General features: G+C 36.2%; 1 protein-coding gene across 1 annotated transcript in view; it reads right to left on the reverse strand.

Moving 5' to 3' along the window:
- Positions 1-26591, reverse strand: part of BIRC6 (baculoviral IAP repeat containing 6) — a 154876-nt gene that overhangs the window by 21438 nt on the left and 106847 nt on the right. The window contains exon 64 of the mRNA XM_010004564.1: positions 25110-25278. Within this exon, the coding sequence (XP_010002866.1) occupies positions 25110-25278 (169 nt within the window). The remainder of the gene's footprint in view (positions 1-25109; positions 25279-26591) is intronic.

The following is a 26591-nucleotide window of genomic DNA, read 5'->3' on the forward strand; positions in this document are numbered from 1 at the left end:
CCTTAATGTTTCATTTAGCACATGTCATCCTCCAAGCTAAAGCGGATCACAAACTTTTATCTTCTGTTACCAAGCCCAAAGCACTAAATACAGCATGATGGGACAGTACGAACAGCCAAGCAAAATTCAACTAGCCAGTTTATCCAAGTCTAAAATTGGGTTTCTCTCTACTAAGAGTTCCTTGATTAACAGGAGCAAATAATCTACAATGCTTTGCATTAATATCTCAGGGCAGATATCATGCTCTAAAACTATCCTATGTCAAAACATTCCATGTATTTTAAATAAACACCATTGAGTTTAAACATTAGCATTAAGAAAATTAGTTTCAATTATCTGTCGATGCTTACATTTTAAATATTTTTACATAGATCTCTATTCCTTGTTTTCAGTCTCTAAAGAATTAAATTTGCCACATAAAAATTTGCACAATGTGTAGAATGGCCTTAATATAAACATGAATATATCTGATACGTGAATTTAAAAAGAGAAAAAAGAAAAAATGTGTGTGTGTGCGGGTGTTAGGATGGAAGCAGGGCAAAAGAAAGGGAGACCATAAAACCCCATAGCACAGTCCTCACCAGAAACCACCTCCCACCTGTAGTGCTAAAGACCAAGCAGCTCCTCGATTCAGTCAATAGCTGTTTATCGTGAAGATAATGAGAAAAGGAGAGATACAACCTCTTAGATAACCACAGCATTTCACTTCTGGAAAGCTTTTATTTATTTATTTAAGCATTAAAATTTCATGAGGCCAGAACACATAATTTCAAATCCTTCAATGCTTGCTTGCCCTCTCCTTTCCTAAATGGATAGTTAAAACTCAAAATTACTGTCATGAGGGAAACTAAATGGACATAACTTTAAAATAGGAATGTTTACCAGAAAGAATAGCAGAAAATTTCTGGGTTTAGCAGATTCAACTCACTTGCATTGCTTCACAATTTTTCCCATGTGACACAAATGAAATGCATTCATTTGGCTTAAATTTAAACAATCTTTTAGGGAACAACTACTGATTGCTTCTACCTTAATGCTAGACTCTTTGAAACTCAGTTTCTTGGTACCATTATGTGTCTTACACTATTTTTGTCCAAAGCCTTTATTATACTAAGGATTATGATCCATGCAAGTGTGCAGAATTTCCCCTAACCCCAATCTAAATCCTCAAGAAATTTATCAAGACTGGGTATCTGCTAAGTATCAGAAAAACTTGCTGTAAAGAACTCTAAATTGGCAAATTACTGTTTACTACCTTTATTTGGTAGTTCATCTACTCCTTGTGCCTGCTTTGCTTTCAATTCAAAGATAATGCCAAACTGACTACAGCATATACTTTCTGCAGATACAGCTCTGCCTTCTCAAGTTGGTTAAGAAAACTTCAGCATTTTTTTAATCTCTATATTTACATGTAATTATTTGGTCCAAATTGGGTAACACTAATTTTTTAAGACACTATGTTCAAGCCATTAGGACTACAAGACACTCCTTTGTAAAATACCCTCCTGGCCCAGATCTGGTTTGCTAATCTGTCTGTCAGGTCAACCACACTCCTGGTGCTGCCAGCTGCATTTACCAACACCTTTATGAAAAAACAGAGGCTCAGCAACCTCAGCAGTGTTCACACTAGAACCTCAGTGTTCAGGCTGTACCACTCAGATACTATAATCACCATCTTTAGTGCTGGCAGCATGGTTGAATTAGTTGGGATTTATGATAGATGTCTTCCCTTTAGATATCATTATGTATACATTTGAGGAGAGAATTTCAGATATATAAATGATATAGTTTTTTAAAAGTATATTTAGATCCTGTAACTAAGTCCTCTAAAGGAATAGCAGTAAAACAGAAAAAAAAAAAAGAAAGAATAAAAACATTAAATACAAATATGCAAATTGAGTCATTGGACTCTCTCAAGTAAATCCCTGTCCCTCTTGAACTGCAGAGCCCAGAAGTGGATGCAGTACTCTAGGAGAGGTCTCACTAGGGCAGAGTAGAGGGGGAGGAGAACCTCTTTCAATCTGCTGGACACACTCTTCTTAATGCACCTCAGGATACCACTGGCCTTCTTGGCCACAAGGGCACATTGCTGTCCCATGGATAACTTGTTGTCCACCAGGACTCCAAGGTCCTTCTCCACAGAGCTGATCTCTAACAAATTGCTTCCTTACTATATACTAGTGCAGTTTGTTATGCCTTCCCAGGTGCAGGATTTTGCACTTGTTCTTGTTGAACCTTATTAAGTTTCTCTTTGCCCAGCTCTCCAGTCTGTCTATCTCTTGCTGAATGGCTGCACAGCCTTTGGGTGAATGAGCCAGTCCTCCCACTCCAATCATCAAGGTCACTGATAAAGATACTGATCAGGACTGGACCCTGCACTGATTCCTAGGGGACTCCACTACAGGTCTCCAGCTGGGTTCTGCACCATTGATAACCATTGTGATTCTGTGATACTGTAACAATTTGATTTATAGGGGCATGTGCATAAACATACTAAACTGCAAACACACAGCGTTCTCAAGAGATTGAAAATAGGAGATAACAATTCTTGGCTTTGTAAAAACTAACAGATGGATACTTTATCCAGGATTCTCTGCTAAGCCAAAGTAAAAAACTTTCTTAAATAATGACAAATATATTTTCCAAACAGCTCAGTTTGGTGCTCTCTGTGTCTCACACTGAGTGTGTCCGGACCATCCTGGCTGTTGATGATGCTTGATTCTGCAGGGCAGTGAATTGCCGAGAAGGTCCATCCCCCTCCAGCAGCAGGGACCAGTTCAGGAGCTCCTCCCTTATTGCCTCTCAAACAGAACTGCTGCCTATCTGAAATGTGCTAGGTTTCCTGAGCACTTCTTCAAATGACTATTGTATGCCACATACTTAAATCAAAAGAGAGGCAAAGATTCACTTACTAGACTTAAGAGCAGAGATCTGCAGTGCTCTTGAAGGTTAGAATCCCAGTGCTGTCATAGACAGCTGATGTAAAAGATAGTAACAGCAGCATCTTTATTACTACCTTTGTTTTATTAATTGCAGGAATGACAAGTTCTAGGAGGATGAGCGGACGTGTCCAAAAACAGCCCAATGTCTTACTGTCCTTCATAATTAGCAAGGAAGTTCACTGTAGCTTTTCTGGACAAGAGGCAGTATGCATATACATTCATAACTCACATCAAAAAAGTGTCTGAGGTTTAGATTTATTCTGTTGCATTATGAAAAACAGAAATCTCAGCAAGGTTTTTTACTAAGATAGGTAGGGATGGCAAACATCTGGAAAAATCTCATGGTTTAGTGGGTAAGGTCTTATCGCTCCCTCCTGTTCCCTTGGGTAATATATGTCAAGTTTTGTTGGAATCACTACAATTCAGTTAGCATCTTGCCACAATATTAGCAATTTAGAAAGACACTGAAGGCTAAGTAGGTAAAAAATAGACGTTTCATAAAACCAGATCTCCCTTATATGATAATAACAAGCAGTCAGATTTGGAAGGTGGAGGGAAGAGGAGTTGAACTGAACTTATTTTAAGAAATCTTAACTTTCAGAAACCGTTGAGCATCCTGCCTTTTGAAATCTGCAGTCCGACACACATGCCTAAAGGTCATGAAATACTAAGGCACTGATCACACTTAAGAAAACTTGTAGACACAACCTACTTATTTGTGGGAAGCAACTGCTCACCATTCAAAGATTGTGTTTGTGATTTCAAGATATTTAAATTGTATTCCACATATTTATTTATTCATCATTAGTATAGATCATAGATTTTTTACAAAGACCTTAGACTACCTATATGCAACTGTAACCTTAATATAATGAAAAAGCGTATGATGGCAGGTAGTTTCATAGGATCAAGGTATCACCTTACACTGCATATAGACCTGTGACAAGATAATGGCCCAACTGAGTCTAATACTCCTTTGCTTTCTTTTAATATTATGCAATAATCAAACAAAGAACAGCCAGGCCTAATGACCCATTAAATAGATAGTACTGAAGAGCAATAAATTTTTTTTTGCAATTCGTTTAACATCCTCAGTACAACTTAACTGGCTATGAATAAGATTATAAAACATTACCATTGCAAAGGATACTTAAAACATATCACAAAGAATATGCACATTTATTTTACAATAAAGGAAACTATTATTGTATCATATCCATGATATCAGAAAGTCTTCACACTTTATGGCAGATTAAAGAAACAAATAGAGAAGAATAATTTGGAAGAAAGTGATGAAAAGTTCTGCTTTACTTGCACCTAAGGCTTCCCACTGTGACCAAAATAGGAACTCTTACCCCAAAAGAGCCTACAAACTTGATCTAAAATAAACCAAAACAGGCACTCAAGGGAAAAAACCAAACACCTTTAGCAGTTTTAAATGTATCATATTGCCAGATGCATAGTGCTTCAGGGCTATAGGAAAAGCTCATATATACATGTATGTCTGTATATGTGTGTGTGTATATATATGCTCTCAATTTCCTGTGTATCACTTTGCATTTACTAGACTAGCATAATTTATTGAATAAACTTTGGTTATTTCAGAGGCCCACAGAAGTATTACTATTATATGCAATTCTATTTTATTCCAACCAATATATATGTCTGACTTTCTGCCTTTGATGAAGGAAAGAGAGGTGTGCTGGCAGCCACAGTAGAAGGCACCACTGGGAACTCCCCAAATTACAGCCATTTTCTTTGTTTTCTCAAAGAGATCTGCCACTGCAAACATGAGAGGATGGTCATGAAAAGACAACTAAAAGGAAGTAACTGAAAAGAAAAAGGCACTAGAAAGAATGCGCAGGAAATGTAAATTTAAACAAAAAAAATTCTCGCAAATGGCTACAAGTGTGGTTTGCAATTCATAGATTAAAACAGGGGAAAAAGGTTCAAACTTGAAATTAACAAATTGATCCCTATAATCAAAGGTGAAACTGAACTCTGATTTTATAATTATGCTCTCATCTTCCATTCCAAGAGGTCTCCTTCTTGCATGAGGTAGTTTCCAGTGACCCAAGAGATGACTTCAAGTCTAATTTCTTATTTTGTTTTGGATCTATGAATGATTGTATTTTGTTAAATATTTGTCCAGTAGTAGCCATCCAATCTTGTGTCTGTTTTAAGCAATGTGAAAGAAAACCATTGAGAATGTGTAGAGCAGCTATATTATAAAACACTTCTATTAATATCTGGGACAAATGCTCAAGATTTACTATAGTGTATCCAAACCTCCCCTACAAAAAACCCAAGAAAATACCTTTTTGTTTTATAATAATCAAGTTTGAAAACATTGTTCTCATCAATTTAAGAAGGTAAAAGTAAAATAAGGCATTCTGATTACCATGCTACTCAATAAAAACCTGAAGTTCAGTGTTAAGATCACAACTGCATTACCACACACATCTGATACTACGTTTTTCTTTTTTCAGTTTATTGTACCTTTTTTAAATCTCCAAATAATTTAAAAATAGATCTTGAAGTTATGTCAATTTTACACCATTTCTAAAATGTGCTTAGCAGTTACTGAGGACCTATTTTTGATGCATTACTATCTTATTCACAAACATAAACCCAGAGCCTTCGTTAAATTAAAGAGTTTGGGATCTCATTATCATATTAAAGACTCTCAGTAGTTACAAACACTCCTGCTCAAAAAAGCCACACAAAGGAAACACTCATTTTGTATTTTTAATTAAAACCATCAGATACACTGTTGGTGTCACAGACACTGCCAAGCATGAGTGAGACGCTCTCTTTCCAATAGGGCCACATGTCCTTTTGCTAAATATTCTAAAACCAGAGCTGTTCCTCAGCCCCCTCTACTGCATCCTTGCAAACATATGATCTATGAATGCAGCCCATGCTGCAGGCAATAGTGTCAGTTCCAAATACGTCATGCTCTGCTGCCTCTTGATTTTCTGTTTCAGAATCAACCCAGGGCAAGCCTCTTTTATAATAGGCCTAATTAACACCCTGTGTTCTGCTCCATTTTGATAAGGAAAAAGATTGCCTACAGAGGACTTCAAAATCAGATCTCTTTAAGGAAACACTAGCCTTTGGGTAGCTTGACTTTTTCTTCACTTTTTCTTTATAGGAATAACACAAGCATTTTCACATTGCCATTTTGAGTATCAGAAAAAATAGGATCAAAAAAAGACTAGCCCCCTTGCATAATAAAGCAGAAGGAGGGGTTAAAGCCCCCCTTACAGGTCATGAGTTAAAAATTGTGTGCCAGAGCAGTCAAACTGCAAGAAGGGTGAACCTCTGAATTCAGCATGTACAGTGTCAAGCTCCAAGATGATTATTATTTATTATTGTTCAGAAACAGCCTTAAAATATAGCTGTTCTGATGTCAGCTCTGAGTTTAATAATAATAATAATAATAATAATAATAATAATAATAATAATAATAATAATAATAGTGTTAGAAAAGGTGAAGAGAAATTAGAAATTACTTAACAAGACTGCATTCAACCATGAGCACCACTTCAACACTATGTGCATTTTCCCCCTTTCTCAAAGAGACAGGACAGAACTGGAAATAATAATAATAATAATAATAATAATAATAATAATAATAATAATAGTGTTAGAAAAGGTGAAGAGAAATTAGAAATTACTTAACAAGACTGCATTCAACCATGAGCACCACTTCAACACTATGTGCATTTTCCCCCTTTCTCAAAGAGACAGGACAGAACTGGAAAAGGGATGAGAAAAAGGTGACTTAACCTGGGGCACAATAATGAACTGCTGTGCTATCTAAAATGAAATAAAACTTAAAGAGTTTTCAGCCTCAGTGACTAATCAAGTGTATCATAAAGGTATTTTTTTTTTAAATTGTGAGTGGTAAAAGAAGTTAATAGATTTGGACTGATCAATACATTCAAAGAAATAAGGTACACCATTAGGAGAAACAGTGCCACTTGTAAAAGAGCTTACACCACACATCACACCACTGATAAGCTTTGGAAAAGCTTAGCACTAAATGCTGGGGCAGTAAATACTGTTAGAGGTTCAAAAGTAACCAGGTAAATTAATGTAAGAACAGAGTATCTGGGGCTAATAAACATGGAGAAACCACCCTGGCCAACATAATAGCAATACCAAGGCAGCATCTCTGTGTCAGCTCCATGCCTGTGCTGTCCCATAGGCATCTGTTATTGTCCACTATTGGTGGGTGATAATGGGCTAATAACCTTGGTCTGTCTTGGCATTTTATTATTAAAAGGGTCTTCTAGGGAACTTGGAAAAAAACAAACAAAACAGTTTAACTGCAATGCAAAAGGAAAACAGTGTTAAATTCTAGAAATAAAATGCATTGCTCAAGTTTGTTGGTCAGTCATCTGGAGTTAATGTAGTAATGTGGCTCAAGAGAGCAGACCACTGCTCTTGACTATTTCTGGTTTGCTTATTATTAGAGAATATTTGACTTTGGAGAAGTATTTTAAAAAATGTTGAAAAGTGAACAACCCTTAAAAACTTGTCAGAAATGCAACCATGAATCCAGAAAAAAACCTCTGACTGAAAAAGCATAAGGCATTATTTCATTAGGTCAGTATGTACAGTTGAGTAAACAGCTACAATTCCCTGTATTTCAAAAGGACAGGAAAAAGAAACCCAAATTATATAAAAGAGAAAAAACCCAAACCCCATAGCTTTTTACGCATAAGTGACTACTAAAACCATGCCTGGCCCCCAGTTTTGAAGATACTACAATTTCCATGCCACGGCCTTGATAATGGAGAGATAACTCTCTGCAATTAAATAGTGCTCCAAATTATCTTGAAAAGGTGGTCAAGTAATGAAGACCTCTTGGAAGGCTACAGAGTGATCCAACACAGCTAATTTCATCATTAATTAAAACTAAAAATGCAGAATTCTGTATTAATTGGTTTGGTTTGTTTCTTTGCAAAAAGGGCTCAGTAGGCATCGGCACAGAAAGGATGTGAGCAGAGTACTGCAGAGGCAGTCCATACTGCCATGGGATCCAACCCCAACTTCTAAGAACCTCCCCTCTGAAAGACTGCTGGTTTGACCCACTACCAGTTCTTTGAAACTAACAAAATATGAAGAAACAGAATTGAAGCATAAAGCTGTAACCCAAAAATGTTTGTATGCAAATCTAGAAAACAAGTGTAAGGAAGCATCAATTAAAAGCTACAGGATTGCTCTGTATTATCCAATAAATACATAATGATACAAAGAAAGGTCCAGATAAAAGAAATATATAAAATTATATGAAGATATATCTATATATAAAGAAAGGCATTTGAGACCACATGAAAGTTTTTTGCTTCATCAGGGAATGAAAAAAACCTTCATTATTAATACAACTCTTTACTATGGCATTTAGTAAGATAGAAAGAACTAATATTTTCTATTTGAAGTAGACAAAATAAAACTAATATTAAAGGTAAGTTAAAAGTGTGAAATTAATCTTCCACTTAGCCAAGAAAAAAAGAAAAACATTTTCTTTAGAGGAAAAAGAAAGAAAAAAAGGTTTAAATATTCCGCCGACAGCACCTTCCTTGAAAAACTAAAACCAAAACAAATTAAATGCAAGTTTGTCTACCACCTCCTGTTACCAGAGGGATGAAAGGGAAGGTATCACTAAGAACACAAAGCAGAATATTTAAGCAAGTTAATCCGGCTTTTATCATTGTCCCACATCATTCCTGCACTGGAAGAGGGAATAGTGATTTCCCTATTTTTGGCAGTGGTGTGGGCAAGCAGCCACCTTAAAATGGTCCTCAGTCTGAGTATTACCACTTCCAGCCCATAAAACAGTTACTAGTATTTTAGAGTAAGACAGGAATTGAAAATAAGATGGAAACCTGCCATTTCATTGCACATGTTGCAGAAATCGATGTGGAAATCCAAAATTAGATAATGAAGTTGGGGGATGTTTTTAAACAATTACTTCAGCAGATGGAAAAAGGCCAAGACTTGGGTCTTCTGTTCTCACTGTCAGCAGAGGATACCAACAATGTTACTCGAGTGGAAGGACACGCGGTTCCTGTGCCTTATGGCCAATTTCCCATATGTATGAGCACACCTACGAGATCATGTCCTCAGGAGACAGAATAGAAAATAGCAGGTAGTCTTCTTCTGCCTTAAATATCTAATAATTTCATTTGGCCAAGACAGCAGAATCCCTTGTGCACACAAGAAACAGAAAATAAAACCTTTATAACCCCATTGTGTTTTCTAGGGAATAGCTGGTTGTTCAAATACCAAGACGGGCTTTTGGTAAACATGCAAAATGCAGCCTGAGGAGAAACTTCAAGGGTAATAGCCCCTTTGAGTTTAAGTTAAATGAAAGGTAACCTCTTGCACACACAGCGTATTGAAAGTGCCTTAGAGTGCAAACAGCTATGTGGCAAATTTATCAACCAGATAACTGCACACCACATTTGATGGGGAGAATCATGTCTATGCCCCAGACGTGTAGAACAGGACAACCTGCACCTTCCTTGCCAACTCATTCAAGTTCCTGCATCACTTATTAAAATGGATTGTCCTTCGTTATTTCACAGTAAAACAACAAAGACTAACTCAAAAGAAAAAAAAAATCTTTTGCTAATGAGCAGTACTATCTTGAAGTTGTCCTTCAGACGGGACAAGAAGATACATATACTATTAAAAAAAGATAGAACGTGTGTTGGAATAATCTACCACAGATAAACTCTTCTTCTAGACTACCTCCTCCAGCCACAGAGGTGTGCTTCCTTAAACTCAATACTATGAATACCCTCAGAGAACAGTAAGAAAAGAAATACTACAAATGGGAAGTGTCCACATAAGATGCCAGATACATTTGCAACATTTTATTTTCAAAAACAGAAGAGAAAACAAGAACACAAAATAAATAAAAGTGAGACTGTTACTGCCCAGAAAAATGAAGACCTATCACTTGCCCAAACAAATGAGATTTTCAAATACTGAAAATGAAAACCAGCCCTCACCTCACCTCAATATTCCAGGTAGTTCCTCTTCAAATGCATGACAAGTTACACACCTCAGCTAACAAAACTCTTCCCTGAAAGAACAGTGTGCTTGCTTTTAGGAAAGGCAAAGTAAAAATGTCGAGAACTAACCCTGGCAATCTCCTTTGTACATGGAGAGAAAGAAAGGGATTACTAGTTTGTTTGGTCAAGAAAATTTAAGCAGTTTATCCAACTGTTATGCCACTAATTGACATAACCACTAATATGGAAAAAAGACAAGGAAGTAGGAAACGTGCTACTTACAGTATTTTTGGAATCTCTTGGGTGTCCCAATAAAACATTTGTGCCCATAAGTAATTACTGTATCTTTAGCAACAAGGACCAGGAAGGAATAAGTCAACAAAAGGAAAGAAGCAGAATGTACATTTCTGTGATATAATACAGAACAGTATAATACAGTAGGGCACTTAGTATTGTGTCACATTCTCCTCTGATGCCAATATTATCTTCTAAAAAGGACTTAGTGTTGGTATCGAGAGGCATAATTTAAAAAAAAAATAATCCTTAATGCCTCCACAATAAAATCTGTGAATGTTTGTAGCATGTAGTGCTGCAGAGCAATAATATTTATTATTGGGTCTCCCATTTTTTCTTATGTCCCTTTAGTCAGACAGTAAATCTCAAATGGTTTTATTTAGACTTTGTAATTGTGATTGGGAATATGAGGACTGGGTGTCAGGAATTAGATTCACAGACTCCCAGTCTTGTCCTACAAGCTACTAGTATTGGCTTCCAATTAATGAAGAGAAAAGAGGAACTCCTGGATGAAACACTCATGGGCTTTAGTAATGAGATAAATGGACCAGGTAAGCCTAAGGATAGGCTCCCTCCACTTTACACAAGGCAGAACCTTTACTGCCTTGCACCTTGAACAGTCACGTCCTTGACTGGTACTATTTTCTGTAAATCAAGCAGCTATTCCAAGATGATGACAGCCTCCTGGCAGAGAGAATTTAACAGAACACCTATGGCCAAAACCAAACAGTTCAAGATAACAGCCCCTACCTGTTATTTCTCAAGTGAATAATTAAAAATAAACATACCAAAACTAACTTCAGGAATTAAATTAGCACCAGCTGCATCTCATGTATGATTTGTTAGCTGTTAAACACCCTGGTATCAAAGAATCAGCATCTAACTGCATTTCTCCCAAAAGCTTATCAAAAAAAGGTAATTCAGCTGCATATGGCAGCAAAGCAAACACTACAATTTAGTTTCCCTTTACATAGAAAGTATTACACAGTGGAGTGTAAGGCATCACGGGATTTCAAAAAAAGTGTATCTATACATGTTAGTAGTGGAAGAGTGAATTCTAAGTGAAAGTGGAATATTAAAAAAATTACAAGTCCTTGGCAGGCAGATACAGATACATAAGCAGTCTGTTGCTCACGATTTCCATACAATAATACTATCCTGCAATCACAGAGGTCCAGAACTTCACAGTGGTGTCCAGATGAGAAATAACTTTTTCTTTTATTTATGTTTTCAGGATTGTCTTGTAAAGCACCTTCAGTGGCTTAGTCATTATTTGGAAAAATGTATTTGATTTAAAGCTCATAAAAACAACTGACAACCCTACACCTCCATTCCTGATTACAGAGTACTCTTTTTTTCTGAAAAGTACTCTGCATTATTTAGGCAGCAGGAAAAAGAACATGTGGGTGAGAAGCAGGTGAAGGAAGAATGAGGTGAGATGTGAGAAGCCCCACTGAAATCTAGCCCACACCCATCCTATTTCTCACCTGATAATTTCTTGACTATCTTAACCACAGAACTCCCTTCCTTCTGGAAAATCCAACATGCACTTTAATTCACTGTCATCAAGTGAGTGGGGCCAGAGGTTGCAAGCTAGTCTGAAGTATGCTCTGTACATGCAGATGGAAAACCCACTACCAGCTGTGTAAATCAATGGAGAGCTCCCCAGTTAATGGATTTATGTTTAAAAGCCATATAAAATGATGTGCAGTACAGAAACAGATAAAGACTGAAACAGAAGTCAGTCTTGCAGTGATCTTTGCTACATAATGACTTGCTTAAAAATACTTCCATTAGCTTTTTCAAGTAAGTGCTTTATCTGCTATGCAATCCAGTACCCAATTACAAACCAAATCTAAACTGCTTTGCTCCTTGTAACAAGTAGGGTTTTAATTCTCAATTATCGCAATTCCATGATGTTTTGATACATACTTCATAATTACTGGCTTTAAGTTACAACAAGTTTCTGCAACACAATAGAGCTAGAAGTATAAATTTACAATTTCCTCCTTCATAGATCTTTTATATAATTAACCACTCAAACAGATAATTGGTTTAGATATTTCAAAAAAATCTGTTACTAAAGTTCTACTCCAAAAGTACTATCTACTAGAAAATAGTATGCTACTTTAAATGTTTTGAAAAATATAAGCATATATTAATATTCTTTTGCAATAGAAAATAAGAGATTTCATGACACAGTAATTTTATCTTCTTATGCCACAACTATTTCCAACTAAATATGACAAATCAGAGGAAAATAATACAGCAAAAGGTGCTGGGATGGTGGTATCTTTTAAGTTTGTTTTTTTCGGTTTTTTTAAGATCCGACACCTGGAAACTCACATGGACAAGATCTGTTCGCTCTCACAAGGTAAGATACTGTAAGGGCTTTGGAGAAAGAGGAGCTTTTTTTAGGACTTGTTCTCTGAAAGCCACCCTACTGGACTAGCATCAGTTCTCACTACTCTGCTTCCCTTTGCTTGTCCCGTAAGGACCCAACATTCACTTAATGAACTCCTCTAACAGAACAAAATTTATGAACATGACAGCTCCAAAACCTGGCACTTGAAAGCTTTAATACTCCTCCAAAGCATGCAGCCTATACTCAAGCCAACGTGAAGAAACAGTTCCAGATACCTGCTGCCTCTGACAAAAATCCTCTTGAGCTGCAGAGGAAGGCACTGAATCATAACTTGAGCATTTTTAAAGTTAACTGCTTTTTAAACATACAATTGCCATAGAAGATAATTCTTTTTGACAACAGTGAAGACAAAACAAATGAAAATTGCCTGATGTACCATGTGAGACTACAGACTGAAGAAGAGAAAAAAGCCTCTTGCTTTTTTCCCATCATTCCCTTCCACCATATCCAGAAGGTCACCACACAGAGTCAGGGTTGAAACCCTCATGTCTAACTGAGGAGTATTCAACAGTCACCAACTTCTGTGTTGCTTCATGTCATCAATATGTGATTGAAGTACTTCCCTCAAAAGAAATTTGTGACAACTCACACCCTCCAAGGCAGATTGACTCAGTTTTCCTTCAATTATTACTCAATTTTCAAACTTACCACTTTTCTTGACAAAATCCGTGTGCATTCTGACCATGTTCACAGACAATAAAACAGTGGTTGAGCTTGACTAGTGCTAAGAGAAGCTGATGCTTAACTGATTTCTAAACACAGACCTATTCTAAAGCAAGTGTGAGAGACTGGACAGCTAGGAACAAACTAGAGGAACTTCTGTAGTTATTTATGAGAGAATTCTGGAATTTTCCAAGGATACTCTGGGTCAGTAACCAATTTACAAAATCAGGAAAAACACCCAGACAATAGCCAGTTGAAAGCCAATGGGCTTTCAAGTTTCTCAGTCAGAAAGAAAAAAAAAGGTTGTAGATGCATAGTAGAAGTGCCAAAATCATCAAGTCAATGCTGAGATGAAACACATGTAAGAGGTGTGAATGAGAATATTAAAAAAATATAAAAGTAACTTGTGTTGCTCCATATGAAAGATCTGAGTTCTTCTTTTTTTCAACAGAACAGTAAAAAAATACTTCAAAGCCTGGCTCAAACTGGCCATGCCCATCACTGCTGACTCAAGGGCATCACACATCAATCTAAATAATAAAAAAGAGGCTAACAGCTCCCACAAAAAAAGAGCTGCTCTGTTTAGTTCTCAGGAGAGAGAAGGAAAAAATAAAAAAAATAAGGAAGAAGAAAGGATTGTGGATATCCACTTCTTGCTTATGCCAAGTGAACCAGTTCATCTTAATTTGTATGTACTATTGCAGCTCCTAAAAGCCACATCTTCACTCTGTTGTTCTGCAGTTTAAGTGAAAGTGTCAGATCTCATAAAAAGAAGTTAGTGGAGGTTGTCAGAGAAGAAAACTAGAATGCATCACGTAAAGGATGTACATGCTACTACATTTCAAGTAGTTTCCTGCATCTTAGGGGAAATACAGAACAACTACAAGGGAAGGGAGTTTTCATGGACAACTACCGTACAAATGATCTTTGGGATTTCCTTACAGCATTTTAACCTAAAAAGATTCTTAAGTCCAGACAGCTCTCTATGTTTTTCTTTCCATTTTCTCCTTCAAATCTTCCCTTATGTTCTGCTTTAACTTGCAGTCTTCTTCAGAGCATTTGCTCTCTATAATGACAAACAGTATCTGACTAAAAAAATGCTATTTTAATTTAAAAATACAGCATAGAGACTGATTTTAGAGCACACGAAAATCAAAACAACATAAATGCATAAAAATATGTGAGGAAAGAGAAAACTTACACTTTCATTAAGAGTACTTGTTTCTTTTGTAAATGATATGTTATGGGTGTACATTACTCAAGGTAGTGGCATATAGCAGGAAAATGATCATTTAAGTATCAAGATCATAAATAATTTAATTTACACAACTGAGTTTTTACAAGATAGCCTAGCAATTCTCTTTAAGGATGAATATCTTAAAAATATGACATACATTTGTATTGCCTAAGGTCTATTCCCATGCAATACAAATGCTCAAACATCAGCAGTAATGAACAGAATGACCTCTAATCAACAGAATTTGTTCTGCTCTTGGGATGCTACATAAATCAGTTACCATTGAGTTGCCAAAGTCATACTAAATAAATGCTTGAAAGCTCTGCTTAGATGGAAGTAACAGAATTAAATTTAGGACATTTCTAGATACCCATGTTCAAACTCAAATACTATGTAACCATGTAATGTTCACCCCAAAACATGTGGTTTTATTACCAATTGCATAAGAAGTACTCCCAGACTGTAATGTTGTTTAACACAAAATGTAACATATCTCCCCATCTTTCCAAATATAAAAAATATGGATAAATCAAGACCTATCAAATCAACCTATATTTCTCATGTGAGTAATATGAGGAATCTTGCATGAAATTTTATCTTCATGCTGAAGATGCACTGTAGATATAAGAAAGCTATTTGTAAAATACCAGCTTCCTCCTCCCAACATGGATGAATTCCTGAAGTTTTCTATAATTGAAAAATGTTACACCTGACAGCCTTTTTTATTTCTTTGCACTCCCACATCCCCAACAGCAACTCTTTGCTAATACTGATAGCTTAAGCAGCTATTACCACATCCCTCTTATTCTGCTGTGATTGAGATCTGGTTTTGCTGGGTCTGTTTTCCAAACCAGTTCACAGCATGTCTGCTCAGCTGTGTGTATCAATATAATGGAAGAAGGGGAGGGGAGAAATGCCATCAAACTAAGGCCTGTGGAAAACACTGAATCCGAATCATGGTGTGCAGGAGCTGCTGCTCCCCCTTGACTGCTGCTCCCCCTCAACAGAGAAATTATTTCCCTGGGATCACCTTAGCCACTAAAGGGCCAGCTGTAGCATAACTATGTAATCAGCAGATCACCATGAGACCTCAACCATAGCCATGACCAGGCCAAGAAATACTTTGTGAATCTTCTGCTGCTCTCTGTGGATACAACTTAACTAGTTGGTTATTTGCAGTGGAGCTGCTGAATTTACTTCAGTGTCATTATTTATACTTGACAATACCTCAAGAAATTCTTCTGCTGACTTTGAATCTTTATACCTGCTTATGCTGACAAGGTGACAAATTCCTACCCTCCAAATACATTATTAATGTTTGAATAAAAGATGCACATTGCATATTTTCCCTCCATTCACAAAGGAAAGGGTTGGATTTTTAACACGAGGGTTAATTCAATGCAATAGCTTGAAAATGCAGTTATTGCTACGTGCTCTTAGCAACATTAATGGTCATCACAGGTAAAAATTTCCCCCTTTGCCATCTCTGAATGGACTTAAATTAATACATAAATACATGCAAGATGCATAGACAGAAAACAATTCCAGGAACGAGCGAAGTTGCAGCAGCCTTCTCAGAACAAGGGAATAGCTCAAAAGCAAAGACCATATACAGATACTAGAATGTATTTTAAGGAAGCTATGCTGGAGAGATCTAACCTTATTACTTAAATCTTCTGCAGTAAAAAAATTTTACTGAGCCAACATGACTTTAAGGGTAATGGGCAAATAATGTACAAATACCATAACAACACATGGTACTTCAAACATCTTATTGGCTCTTAAAAAATACACATGTAAAATATGCAGTCTTGTCCATCACTAAGATACTAACAAATGTGCTTAGACATTTTAGAAAAATAAGGAGAAAAAAAGTTACATGTAAGCAAATTAATTTGAAAATATAAGTATTTAAAGCAATTATTTTACCCTCTTTTGCATTCTCACAAAAAGATTACTGAAAACTGAATTATAAGCAATGTCTTGTAATTCCTAAAGAATGCTGCTCTGGGAAGTGATTAAGGTTTCCAGTTATATTCCTACTGTTTGAATTCAATGTAATTAACTATCTTTTAATTTTTCATATGTATAAGCTTTTTGTACTTCTGAATTCCACATTACTTCATATTGTCAAGTATTTATTTTTTTAAAATAAGTTTTCCAATATATGTAAAATACTGTTGCCTTGATATCAGGCAGCTATGCTATACCAACGAAAAGGCGTTGCTTTGGACACCTTCATCGAACAAACTGACTGAACAGAATTATTTGAAACACAGCTACTTGCAGAGGTTATTGAAATTGTGGGTTTTTTGTATGAAGAGATTGGGAAGAAGAGAAGATTTTGCACAGCTCCCCCCTCCCTTTCCAATAAGGCAGGACAAAAATACCTCTCTCATTTACCTAGGAAAAAACTGAGTTACTACTCGCTGTGAAATCAGAACTGGAATATTTTTCTTTAGGTCTGTGTTTTCATTAATTCTACACCAACCTGCATTCATTGAGTGGCAAATAAAAAGAGGGAAAGCATTAGAAGTAGTATTTCCCATAGAAACAATTGCCTGTCAAACAAAGCATAAAAAGACAAAAGGCAGAAACACTGTTTCAGCTTGAATGCCTTAATGTCACCATTTGTCATGCAGCACTTCCCCGAAGTACAGTTAACTCTACTCCTCTTTACACCCTACACTTTCTCTGTTGGTACAGGATTAAAATGTGCTGGGCCTGACAATGAAACAGCAGAGCCATCGCACATTGTTATGCAACTCACTGTCTGCAAGGGTGGCTCGTAGCTCCTTCTTTATTCAGCAAGTGCCAAGTGCATGTTTAATCAATGTCACAGCTCGCCACAGTGTGCAACTAAAGCCGCTGTCATTCCTCTCTTCAGATTTGCCTGGCTAAGTTATGCAATGCTCCGAAGAATACCTTGGAATTCTTTCCAGAGGCTCTGAAAGCAGGTGTGTGACAGTGTTCACACTATTGCCAGGAAAGCAGACTTCTTTTCATCCTTTTTCAGGCTGGATTACAATTACATAGTGTGACTGCACGTAGTTCGCTGCATTTGGAATTACAACACGTCAACGTGAGAAAGCCTCTTCAGACGGTTGCCACAGAGCGTAAATCAAAGGCTGGGGTTTTTTCTGAAGTCTTAAAATAACTAAGTGTAACTGAATAAAACCAGGAGCTGTTTGGGTTTTCTGGTTTTGGTGGGGTTTTTTTTGTTGTGTTTTTTTTGTGGTTTTTTTGGTTGGTTGGTTGTTTTTTTGTTAGGTTGTTTTTTGGGGTTTTTTGTGTCTTTTTTTTCCCTTCCCTGGCAAAACCGAACAGCATGCATTTTGTTGCTCTGCATCACCTAAGGAAAAAAATCCTCAATTTTAGTGAGAATTAGTCAACAGCGAGGATCATTACCAGAAAGGGTTTTTCTGTTTTTCGACTACACTTGTTTTAGTGGATTACTGAGAGAGAAGATCAGTCATTTGGAAGATTCTGTAACATTATTATCCTCACCGATAAACTTCTTCATCAAGGAACTGTTAATGCTCCTATCTGGTCTGAGTGAGGAGAGCAGCCCCTTCATGAAGATAAAAGCCTGGTTTGCCACTGAATCAACGAGTAAGAAGCATGTCTGATGACATTTTATTCCTGATGCAATGTAGGGTAAGAAACATTTATTTATTTTTTTTTACTTTTCTGTGAGAGATGCTCTGAGCTGATGGCTTTAACTAGATTCACAGTAGAAACACATTTATCTCCAATGATTAAAGATGTTTGCCAGGAGAGAAAAATGCTATTGCACTATTAAATGTGATTGCAAATCTTCAGTAAACTGGGGTTATCTGAACTAGTAGAAATCCCAATCAAATTTTGGCTTAAGGTTAGAATTTTCTGATCAGTAAGGTTAAAACAGCATAGCAGTTTACATATAATATCAACATCTCAGCCACCAATGAACATAATTTTACAGGGAATGTTTCTAGAGGATATGTGACTGTCAATTAAGAGTACAAGAGCAGCTAAGTAATAGAGACGACCTGTCAACCTCACTTTTGCAACAAAAAAGGTAATAAATCATACACACATCTGTAAATATCTATCTCAAATCCTTATATTGCATAGAATTGTTACTATACAAGTACAACTATCCTTTGGCATGCTGCAATAATAAGCATATAATAACAGTAGCCTTTATTTTCTAAGAGAGAGAGACATTTTCTGTTAAATGTGTACTATTGCATGGAAAATACTGATCTTTTAAACAAGTAAAAGGATAAGATCTCACCTGCAATTGCCTACATAGGGCTCACCAGTCAAAAAAGACTGTGGTACTGCATTAAGCAGGTATATTTTCCATGTTCAAAACCAGCACACATTAACATTTTCAACTGGTTTTGTACTGTGACTGCTAAATATTTAACAACAGCTGAAAATTCCCCAGAGTGTTTGACAATGTCCACATACCTGCTTTTACCAATCTGACGTTTCATAAGGAAACAAATTAGCTGGCTAAAGACAAATTTTAAAATTATTTTGTAATAAAGCATATTAACTGGCTTCAAACATCAAGCTGTTTTTCACTCCTATCAAATCTGTATCTACAGAACAATTACTTTTAACATGAACATGTTTATACAAAAAGAAAGCAAAAGATTAATACAACCCAATAAACATAGCATTAAGAAATGTGTAAAGCAGTACAGAATTGTTTTTAAGAAGATTAAAGCTTGCATGTTTGTCAGACCAGATTTACCATTTGCTTTCTTTCTTCTAGCTAGCTGCCAGAATACTGGTGAAGGTATTTGCAGGGAAAATGGGGACCTCTGCCATCACAACACTGGAAGATGTAAAAAGGCAAGAGGAGAAAGAGGAAAAGGAAGAATCTATTTTAGCACTGCTTGGGATTATTGGAACTGTGCTCAATTTATTTGTTATTGTTTTTGTGTACATCTACACGACACTTTGATGACATTTTTGAACATCAGGTGCACAGCACACAGTGCAAAGGCCAGTGATGTTAAGAATGATTTCTAAATTTAAAGCAAAAAAACCTACTATCTGAAAAGATTATCAAAAACATTCCAGAGCAAAGTGTCTGGCTAACGGTGCTGCATCAATGACTGCTAAATTTACCTGTGAGCCCAGCTAGGGTGTTAAATTACGTAAATGAAGGCAGATATTAATGACTCACTGACAGCAGATGAAATTCAAATAGCAGAAACAGAGATGGCACTGTTTTAGTGCCAGCAAACAAGCAACACACAAGACATGTAAGCAAACACTGGAAACAATCAGAATATAGAGAGAGATATTAATTAAATATATATAAGCAAGCCCCATGATGCTTTCTACAGTTTTGTGCAATGTCTCTTCATAGCTGAGGCCAGAAAACAGAAAGGGTTTTATTCTAGATCATCATATTTTAGGCTTACAACTTACACTAATGTATAATAAGTGTGGAAACAGGAACACTGTTATACCAAAAACTTTAATATTATAAATAAAATTTTAGCTGTTGACCATACTCTGCAGCATTTTTGTTAGCCTTGTGGAAAGCTGAAAAGAGTTAGCTTTTCTTGCCTTTACTGAATCCGTATGTGAAATCATCATGCTATTCTGACAATGTGCTTTTCTATTTAAAAATCCTTTAAAATGGTGTGAAAAAATAAAGAATAGTTTCTCAATACTTCCTTTAAAATGGCACACTAATACATATTCTCCAAATGAAAAAAATCAGAAGTTACATTTTCTATATTACCATTTTTAGAATATTATAGAAACAAATCAAATACAATTTTCATGCATTCAACCCAATGCTTATTTTCAATTAAAAGAAAATTTACTACACAAGGATTCATGGTGCTGCATGGAAAACAGGTTTAATAATCTTTGCCCAGAACAATGTACTCTCTCTTTCTGGACCAGATCTTGAAGGTATTTTCCCTTTTTGTACAGTTTATGACAGAGACCCAGAACTGCAACTCACTTATACTTCATGGAACATACAATTAGACATATAATCTTCATACAATCTTCTAACAGAAAAGCTACTTTTGGGAGTTTAGGATTCAAAAAACAGTAAAAAACAATACTCAAAAAACCCCCCCAAAACCAAACCACAAATTTTAACAAATACCGTTCTTACTATTAGATGTGCCACAGAGGAACAACAGAGGAGCTGCATTTCTGAAAAATCAGCTCTGTTCCCTCTACTAGGCTTCAAAGCTACATCCAGTCCTTCCGTAAAACAACAAGCAAAGAAACACAACTCCTTCTATAGGTGATAATTTATTACTGTATAGAACTTCGTATCTGCTAAACCAACTGAGCCTTTGGAAGACACTTCCAAACAAGCACATGCATAAAATAAGGTCAGGGATCTAGAACAGAATGAATTTGGCAATGATATTTCAGTCAGTTGCAGAAACTAAGCTGTAACACTGATTTATGGCTGAACAAGGTGCAAGATGGTCTATTCTGGTTTTGCGACTCTGAGTCAATACTGGCTCAACCAGAAGAAATAATAAATGGTGCTGAGGCTGCACTGGAAGGAAGCATGTGCAGACAAGGAAAAAATTTCACTAGCCATAGTCTATAGCAAGTCTCCAATATTGTGTACTCATTTGCAGTATAAGAAGCACCAAAGCATTCTGCAAAACTAAGCTATGTGCTAGTGGAATTACAACATAGGTTATTAATTTAAGATTTTAGAACAGAGTAAATACATTATTAATTTTTTCAATGTACTCCTTATATCTCCATACTTACGGATAATGCATTAATCTCATACTACAAGGATATATGAGATGGGTCTTAAAATGAAAGGTTACAAGAATCCGAAAACCAAACAGAAATATGAAATTCAGGTAGAAATTTCTGCTGTTTATTTTGATTCTGAAGTTATTTTAGCCTTGTCAATTCTGTGAAATCAATAAACAGTTTTATTTCATGTCATTTCAGTGCACAGCTTTCTTCTTGAAATTGTGAATCAACTAGTACTGGAGTGAGATACTGCACCTTTTTTTGTAAACACTGCAGCAGTCAAACAGATAAAAATAAATCCCAAAGTTATAACCAAATGTGGCAAAGGTTCAGCATCATTCCTTTACCAATGAATGAATTAATCAACATCAATGAAAACTAGTAGAATTTTTCATTTCCTTAATTATATGCTGTCTATCTAAACTACCATTGTACTTCTAATTTTGCTCATAGCAAAAGGCTTTGACTCTCTGAAGGAAATCGTAGGGTAATTTTATCATTAGATATTACACTGGCATGGAAGTCAGATTTGGTTTTAAAACAGAAGTCTAATATTCTCTCTTAACAAGTAATACTTGTGCTCTATACTCACACAGACCAAAGTCTAGATTTAGTTAAATAAGCTTCAATATACAACTGTGGTGTTTATACATTTAATCCAATATATGCATAAGACTCTCAACAACTAAAACCATCTTAACAGCGACTACCTCTTATTAGACACAATAGAATGTACATGGGAAAAGCAGCATTTCATGATGATTCTACATTTACACTGCACTAGTACCTTCATACCTTCTGCAATTGAGTAAGATCAGTGTAGCAACCTCAAAGATCCATGAGGGAACACAAGTTCATAAAGCACTCAGCCTATTTAGTACAGTGGAACTGGACTACTTTGCAAAAAGTAAAGCAACACCACATAATGCCTTAAGAGTAAGTATGATTAATAGAAAAGAAATACTTTAACATCAGCAGGCAATCTAGTGTAGTTCAAGCTCTGAGGTAAGAAGATGAGACCTGAAAAGTATCACATTAACAGGCTCAATTAACAAAGGTAGAAAGGAAGAATCGAGGCAGAAAAAATAAAAACCAAATCAATACACATTCATCTTTGACAGATTTGTCCATAGTACTTACTAAATCAAATTCACAGTGAAGTATTTGGCAGCATGATAAAACAGCACAACTATTAATGAAATCGCAAGTCCAGGGTGTGACAGTACGTACGTGGTAAACTATGAAAGGTGCATTAAAGGCCAATATCGGACTCTTTACAAAGTGGAACATGCTAGTCAGTAAACACAATTCGTTTAGTAAAGCCCTTATATAGAAAAGTATAATCTCTTCTCAGCAGCACCAGAAGCTGTGCTGACCACATCACCTGGGAGTCTTAGCCATCATTCCTCCTTGGATTGACAAAGAGAGCTAAGAGGAGAGCATGCAAGAAAACCCCAGCTAAAATCACAGTATCACCTGCTTCCTGTAGGCCTGGAAATTCAAGCAAAGACAATCTAGGTACAATTCTGCAACTTGCTATGAGGTCTGTCTTCCAAAGATGAGGTAGTACCAAACCTCTCTCACTCTTCAGCTTTTAACTAGATTAAGTCATCTCAGTGTTCGCTAGATACTAGTTTAGGGCCAAACCAGCACAACTGTATTTTTAAGCAAGAAGAGTCTACCTAATACTGTAGTATCACTGATAAATCCAAACCTCACTAGGCTTTTTACTGTCCAAGCCTGTACCAAGATAGGGCAGTCCCTGTCCTAAAAGTCACTTGATTTCCTTCTGTTTCATTATTGCCTTCCACTACCACCTCTCTAAAACCTTGTTAACTGCAAAGATTACTATTACTACTGCTTTCTTCTTTCCCATTTCTAAATAATAGCTTGTATTATACACAGTATATACATTTTGTAATACTAGTTTGTAGTCTTCATAAGCATAGGTCCAGCAAGTCAAGTAACTTTTACTTTTATCAGTAAAATCTAGGCCTTCAGGACAGCCATGTACTCCAGTTAGAATCTGAAGGTTACGCTTTGCTGGGAACTTCTTGTTGCACAGCACAAATTTTTTTGTTCTGCATTTTTTTAAAGGAGAGAAATGTTCACATATTTGAGAGTTCCTACAGCAGTAATTCTTTCATATGAAATGTGCTGTATACAAGACAATGGTGAAAAGGTTTTACGTGTCAGCTTTTGGTGTGAAATGGGCATAAATGACTGGTAATAAATACATGCTACATATTCCATCATTCAGAATTAAGAGCAACATCAATTTTACAAATCGAAACATGAATGAAGTCTGCAGGAGGAAGCACAAGTGTAATAAAAAAATCTTACCATGTTAGAAATATAACCTTTTTTCATTTATAAAATGAATAGTAAAAGCCACATAACACCATAACAAGATACGAAAGAAACATAGGAAAAAAAAATATCAAGAAACAAGGTGAGGATTACAGCAGCTACTGCTCCTTGTGACTAGAGCTATGATCTATCTTGACTAATAAAGGAAGTCCTTCATAGACAAATAAACCTTCCTTCTCTAGAAGAAAAGAGCAATTATGAAAATTAAAGTGGTCAGTTCACAATTTTCAAGGACTTCACAATCACCTTGCTCTGATGCAGATGAAGCTGCAGAATGTGTCAGAGAAATCTGGTTTGTAATGATCTGCTTCAAGGTGAGGTTTCTAAAAGATTAAATTGTATATGAATGTTCCTAATCTCATCCATATTCCTTTTACCTAGAACAATCTAGATAACAATCTAGTCCATGTATATTTCAAGCAAATTAAGCAGGGATGGAAAAACATATTTAAGCAACAAAAAACCTACATAAATTTCTAACTGTGACACAGGCCAATTTTATATTCTCATAATGGAACTCATCAAGAATTTTGCCAAAACAACTTTGCAAGCATTATGCATCATACCTGTAGCTAAATGAACATGTCTAAACAAAATATGAAATTCTTGTCAATATCAAAATATTTATCTTGTATTACCATCGTGGTATCAGTCTACTGTGCAATAAAGGGAAATGGCACATCTACAGATTCACTACACATACTTTTTATAGAAATTTTCCCCACATTATTTTACATGCATGACAGATAAGATACGTGGTGTGTGAAAAATCACTGTTATTGCAACCATCAACAGCAAAACCTAAAACCTAGTAGAATACCTCCAGCATAAGGGTAACCTTTGACTAGCCTCACCACCATCCATTCAAGTCTAAGTTACAAGTTACAGAGTTGTTGAAAATTGCTGATTTCTGTAGCACTCTGCTCGGTACAGCTTGTTCTGTTGTTCTTGGTGCCAGAACCAGGTAACATGCTATTAGCATTCTGTATGCACTGTACTAATTTCCCAGTCCAGCATGTTACAGCAAGAACACAGTTATCTGCTTCTTCCACATGAAAGTACTTTTTGACTGGTCTGAAAATTAGGACAACAAATATATAAGTGTTACTACTAATGCTGTTCCCTTTCCTACTTCCTCTGAGTAGGCATTCAGCCCTGTTGGAGAAAAAACAGATATTCAGGATAGACAAGCCAAATCAGATCAGGTCTACCAGGAAAGACTCAAATCTGCTCTACTACACTGTATTGGCACCAGACCTTTTAAAAATAATAATGTAAAAAATAGTTTCTACATTTAAAATGTTTCAACTATAAACAAATTGTTTAAGTGAATTTTTCAGTCTTGAGTTTTGTACCAACTTGGATTATAGAAGGAGACAACGGCACGTTACCTGAATCGTTGCGGAGATATGATGACATCGCTGGGATGAGGCAAGATTGACTGAGTAGTTCTAGGAGAACAGATGGAAGAGCACTGCTGTTTTGTCCTCTCCCCTCATGGCTAGTTTGGGTCTCTCCATTTGATGTACTCCCTGCAGGATTTATGTAACTGGCAAGAACCTGACATACACAAAAAATATTTAATCAAAACTTAATTATTTTAGCTGAAAGAACCCTGTCTTTCCTCCCTTAAGGAAGATGCCATTATACTTCACTAGGTATTTATTTCAGTAGTCCCAAAGATGACTTGGAAGAAATTCAATACAGTAATTAGATCATTATTCCAACTTAAGCTAGTGACTAAATTAAATAACTACTATAATTCCAAATTACTTTAAGCCAGCAATGAATATGAACTTTGACAAACCTGCTGGAGTTACTCAGCACAGGAGTTTGCCAGCTCACATCACTGAGACATGCAGCCAGTCAGCCTCATTCACTAGTGAACACCAACTAGCTAAAACATTTTTTAACTACAAATGTTTCAAAAATATTTCTAACTTCTTTTTCGATGGAACTTCAGAGTTTAGAGATGAAAAAACGACTTAAGGTGAGTATGACTGTTAGCTTCTAACAGTCACTGGTGAGCACGGCTCTTGCTTCAGTAAACAAAGAGCTCTGCTTCTGCTGAGTGATGGCAGGGGAGTCACCTCATGAATGCAGACCTGTTCATCCCAAGGATAGTCCTGGCTGAGTTTACAGGCCCTTACTATGTGTTGTAGACACACAACTTAATGTACTTCCATGGGTCTGATTTGTGAGATTGTACTCTCAAATTAAGCAACTTTGAGGTATGAAAGGCCATATTTTTTGTAGTCTCAGGGGGTCTATTTACCTTTTTAGCTTCTACTGTCTTTCATTCTCCCTCTTTGATCTAACTCCATTACCCATTTTAATTTCTGCAGCACCTTATTGGCACTCCATGCAACCAAATTTTTCTAAAAAACCTTTCCAGAGAAGGGACCAGGGGAAATCTGCTGTACAATTGATTGACATCTTCAGCAAAATGCTGAAGGGTTTTCTACTTCTTTTTCCAATTGTTCAGTGTGCAAAGCAAATGACTCTTTACCTCACGACTGATGAAAGTTTTAGCTAAAACTCTGCATGGCATAACAGAGAATAATAGAGAATACTGTCTAGAAGTGTTGCCAAGAGTAGGTCAGGTGATTTTCCTCATTCTTGCTTAGGATGCTTTTTTTAAAAAAAATTGTTTTGGTTTTGTCAGTTATTGTAAGTTTTTTCATGTTATTTCTGCGTTGTAATCTACGGTGACTGAAATAACAGATTACATCAAAAGATATCTTAAAGAGTTAGGGCATGGGCATTTCACAATTTTATCTCCTTTCATCTCACTACCCAGCAGTGAGGTTAACTAATGCATTCGAGCTGACAGTTCTGTGAATAAAATTTTTGATGACTAGACAGAATCTCAT

Source organism: Chaetura pelagica, unplaced genomic scaffold (genome assembly GCF_000747805.2).
Source record: "Chaetura pelagica isolate M959 unplaced genomic scaffold, ChaPel_1.0 scaffold278, whole genome shotgun sequence".
Classification (NCBI taxonomy): Eukaryota; Metazoa; Chordata; class Aves; order Apodiformes; family Apodidae; genus Chaetura; species Chaetura pelagica.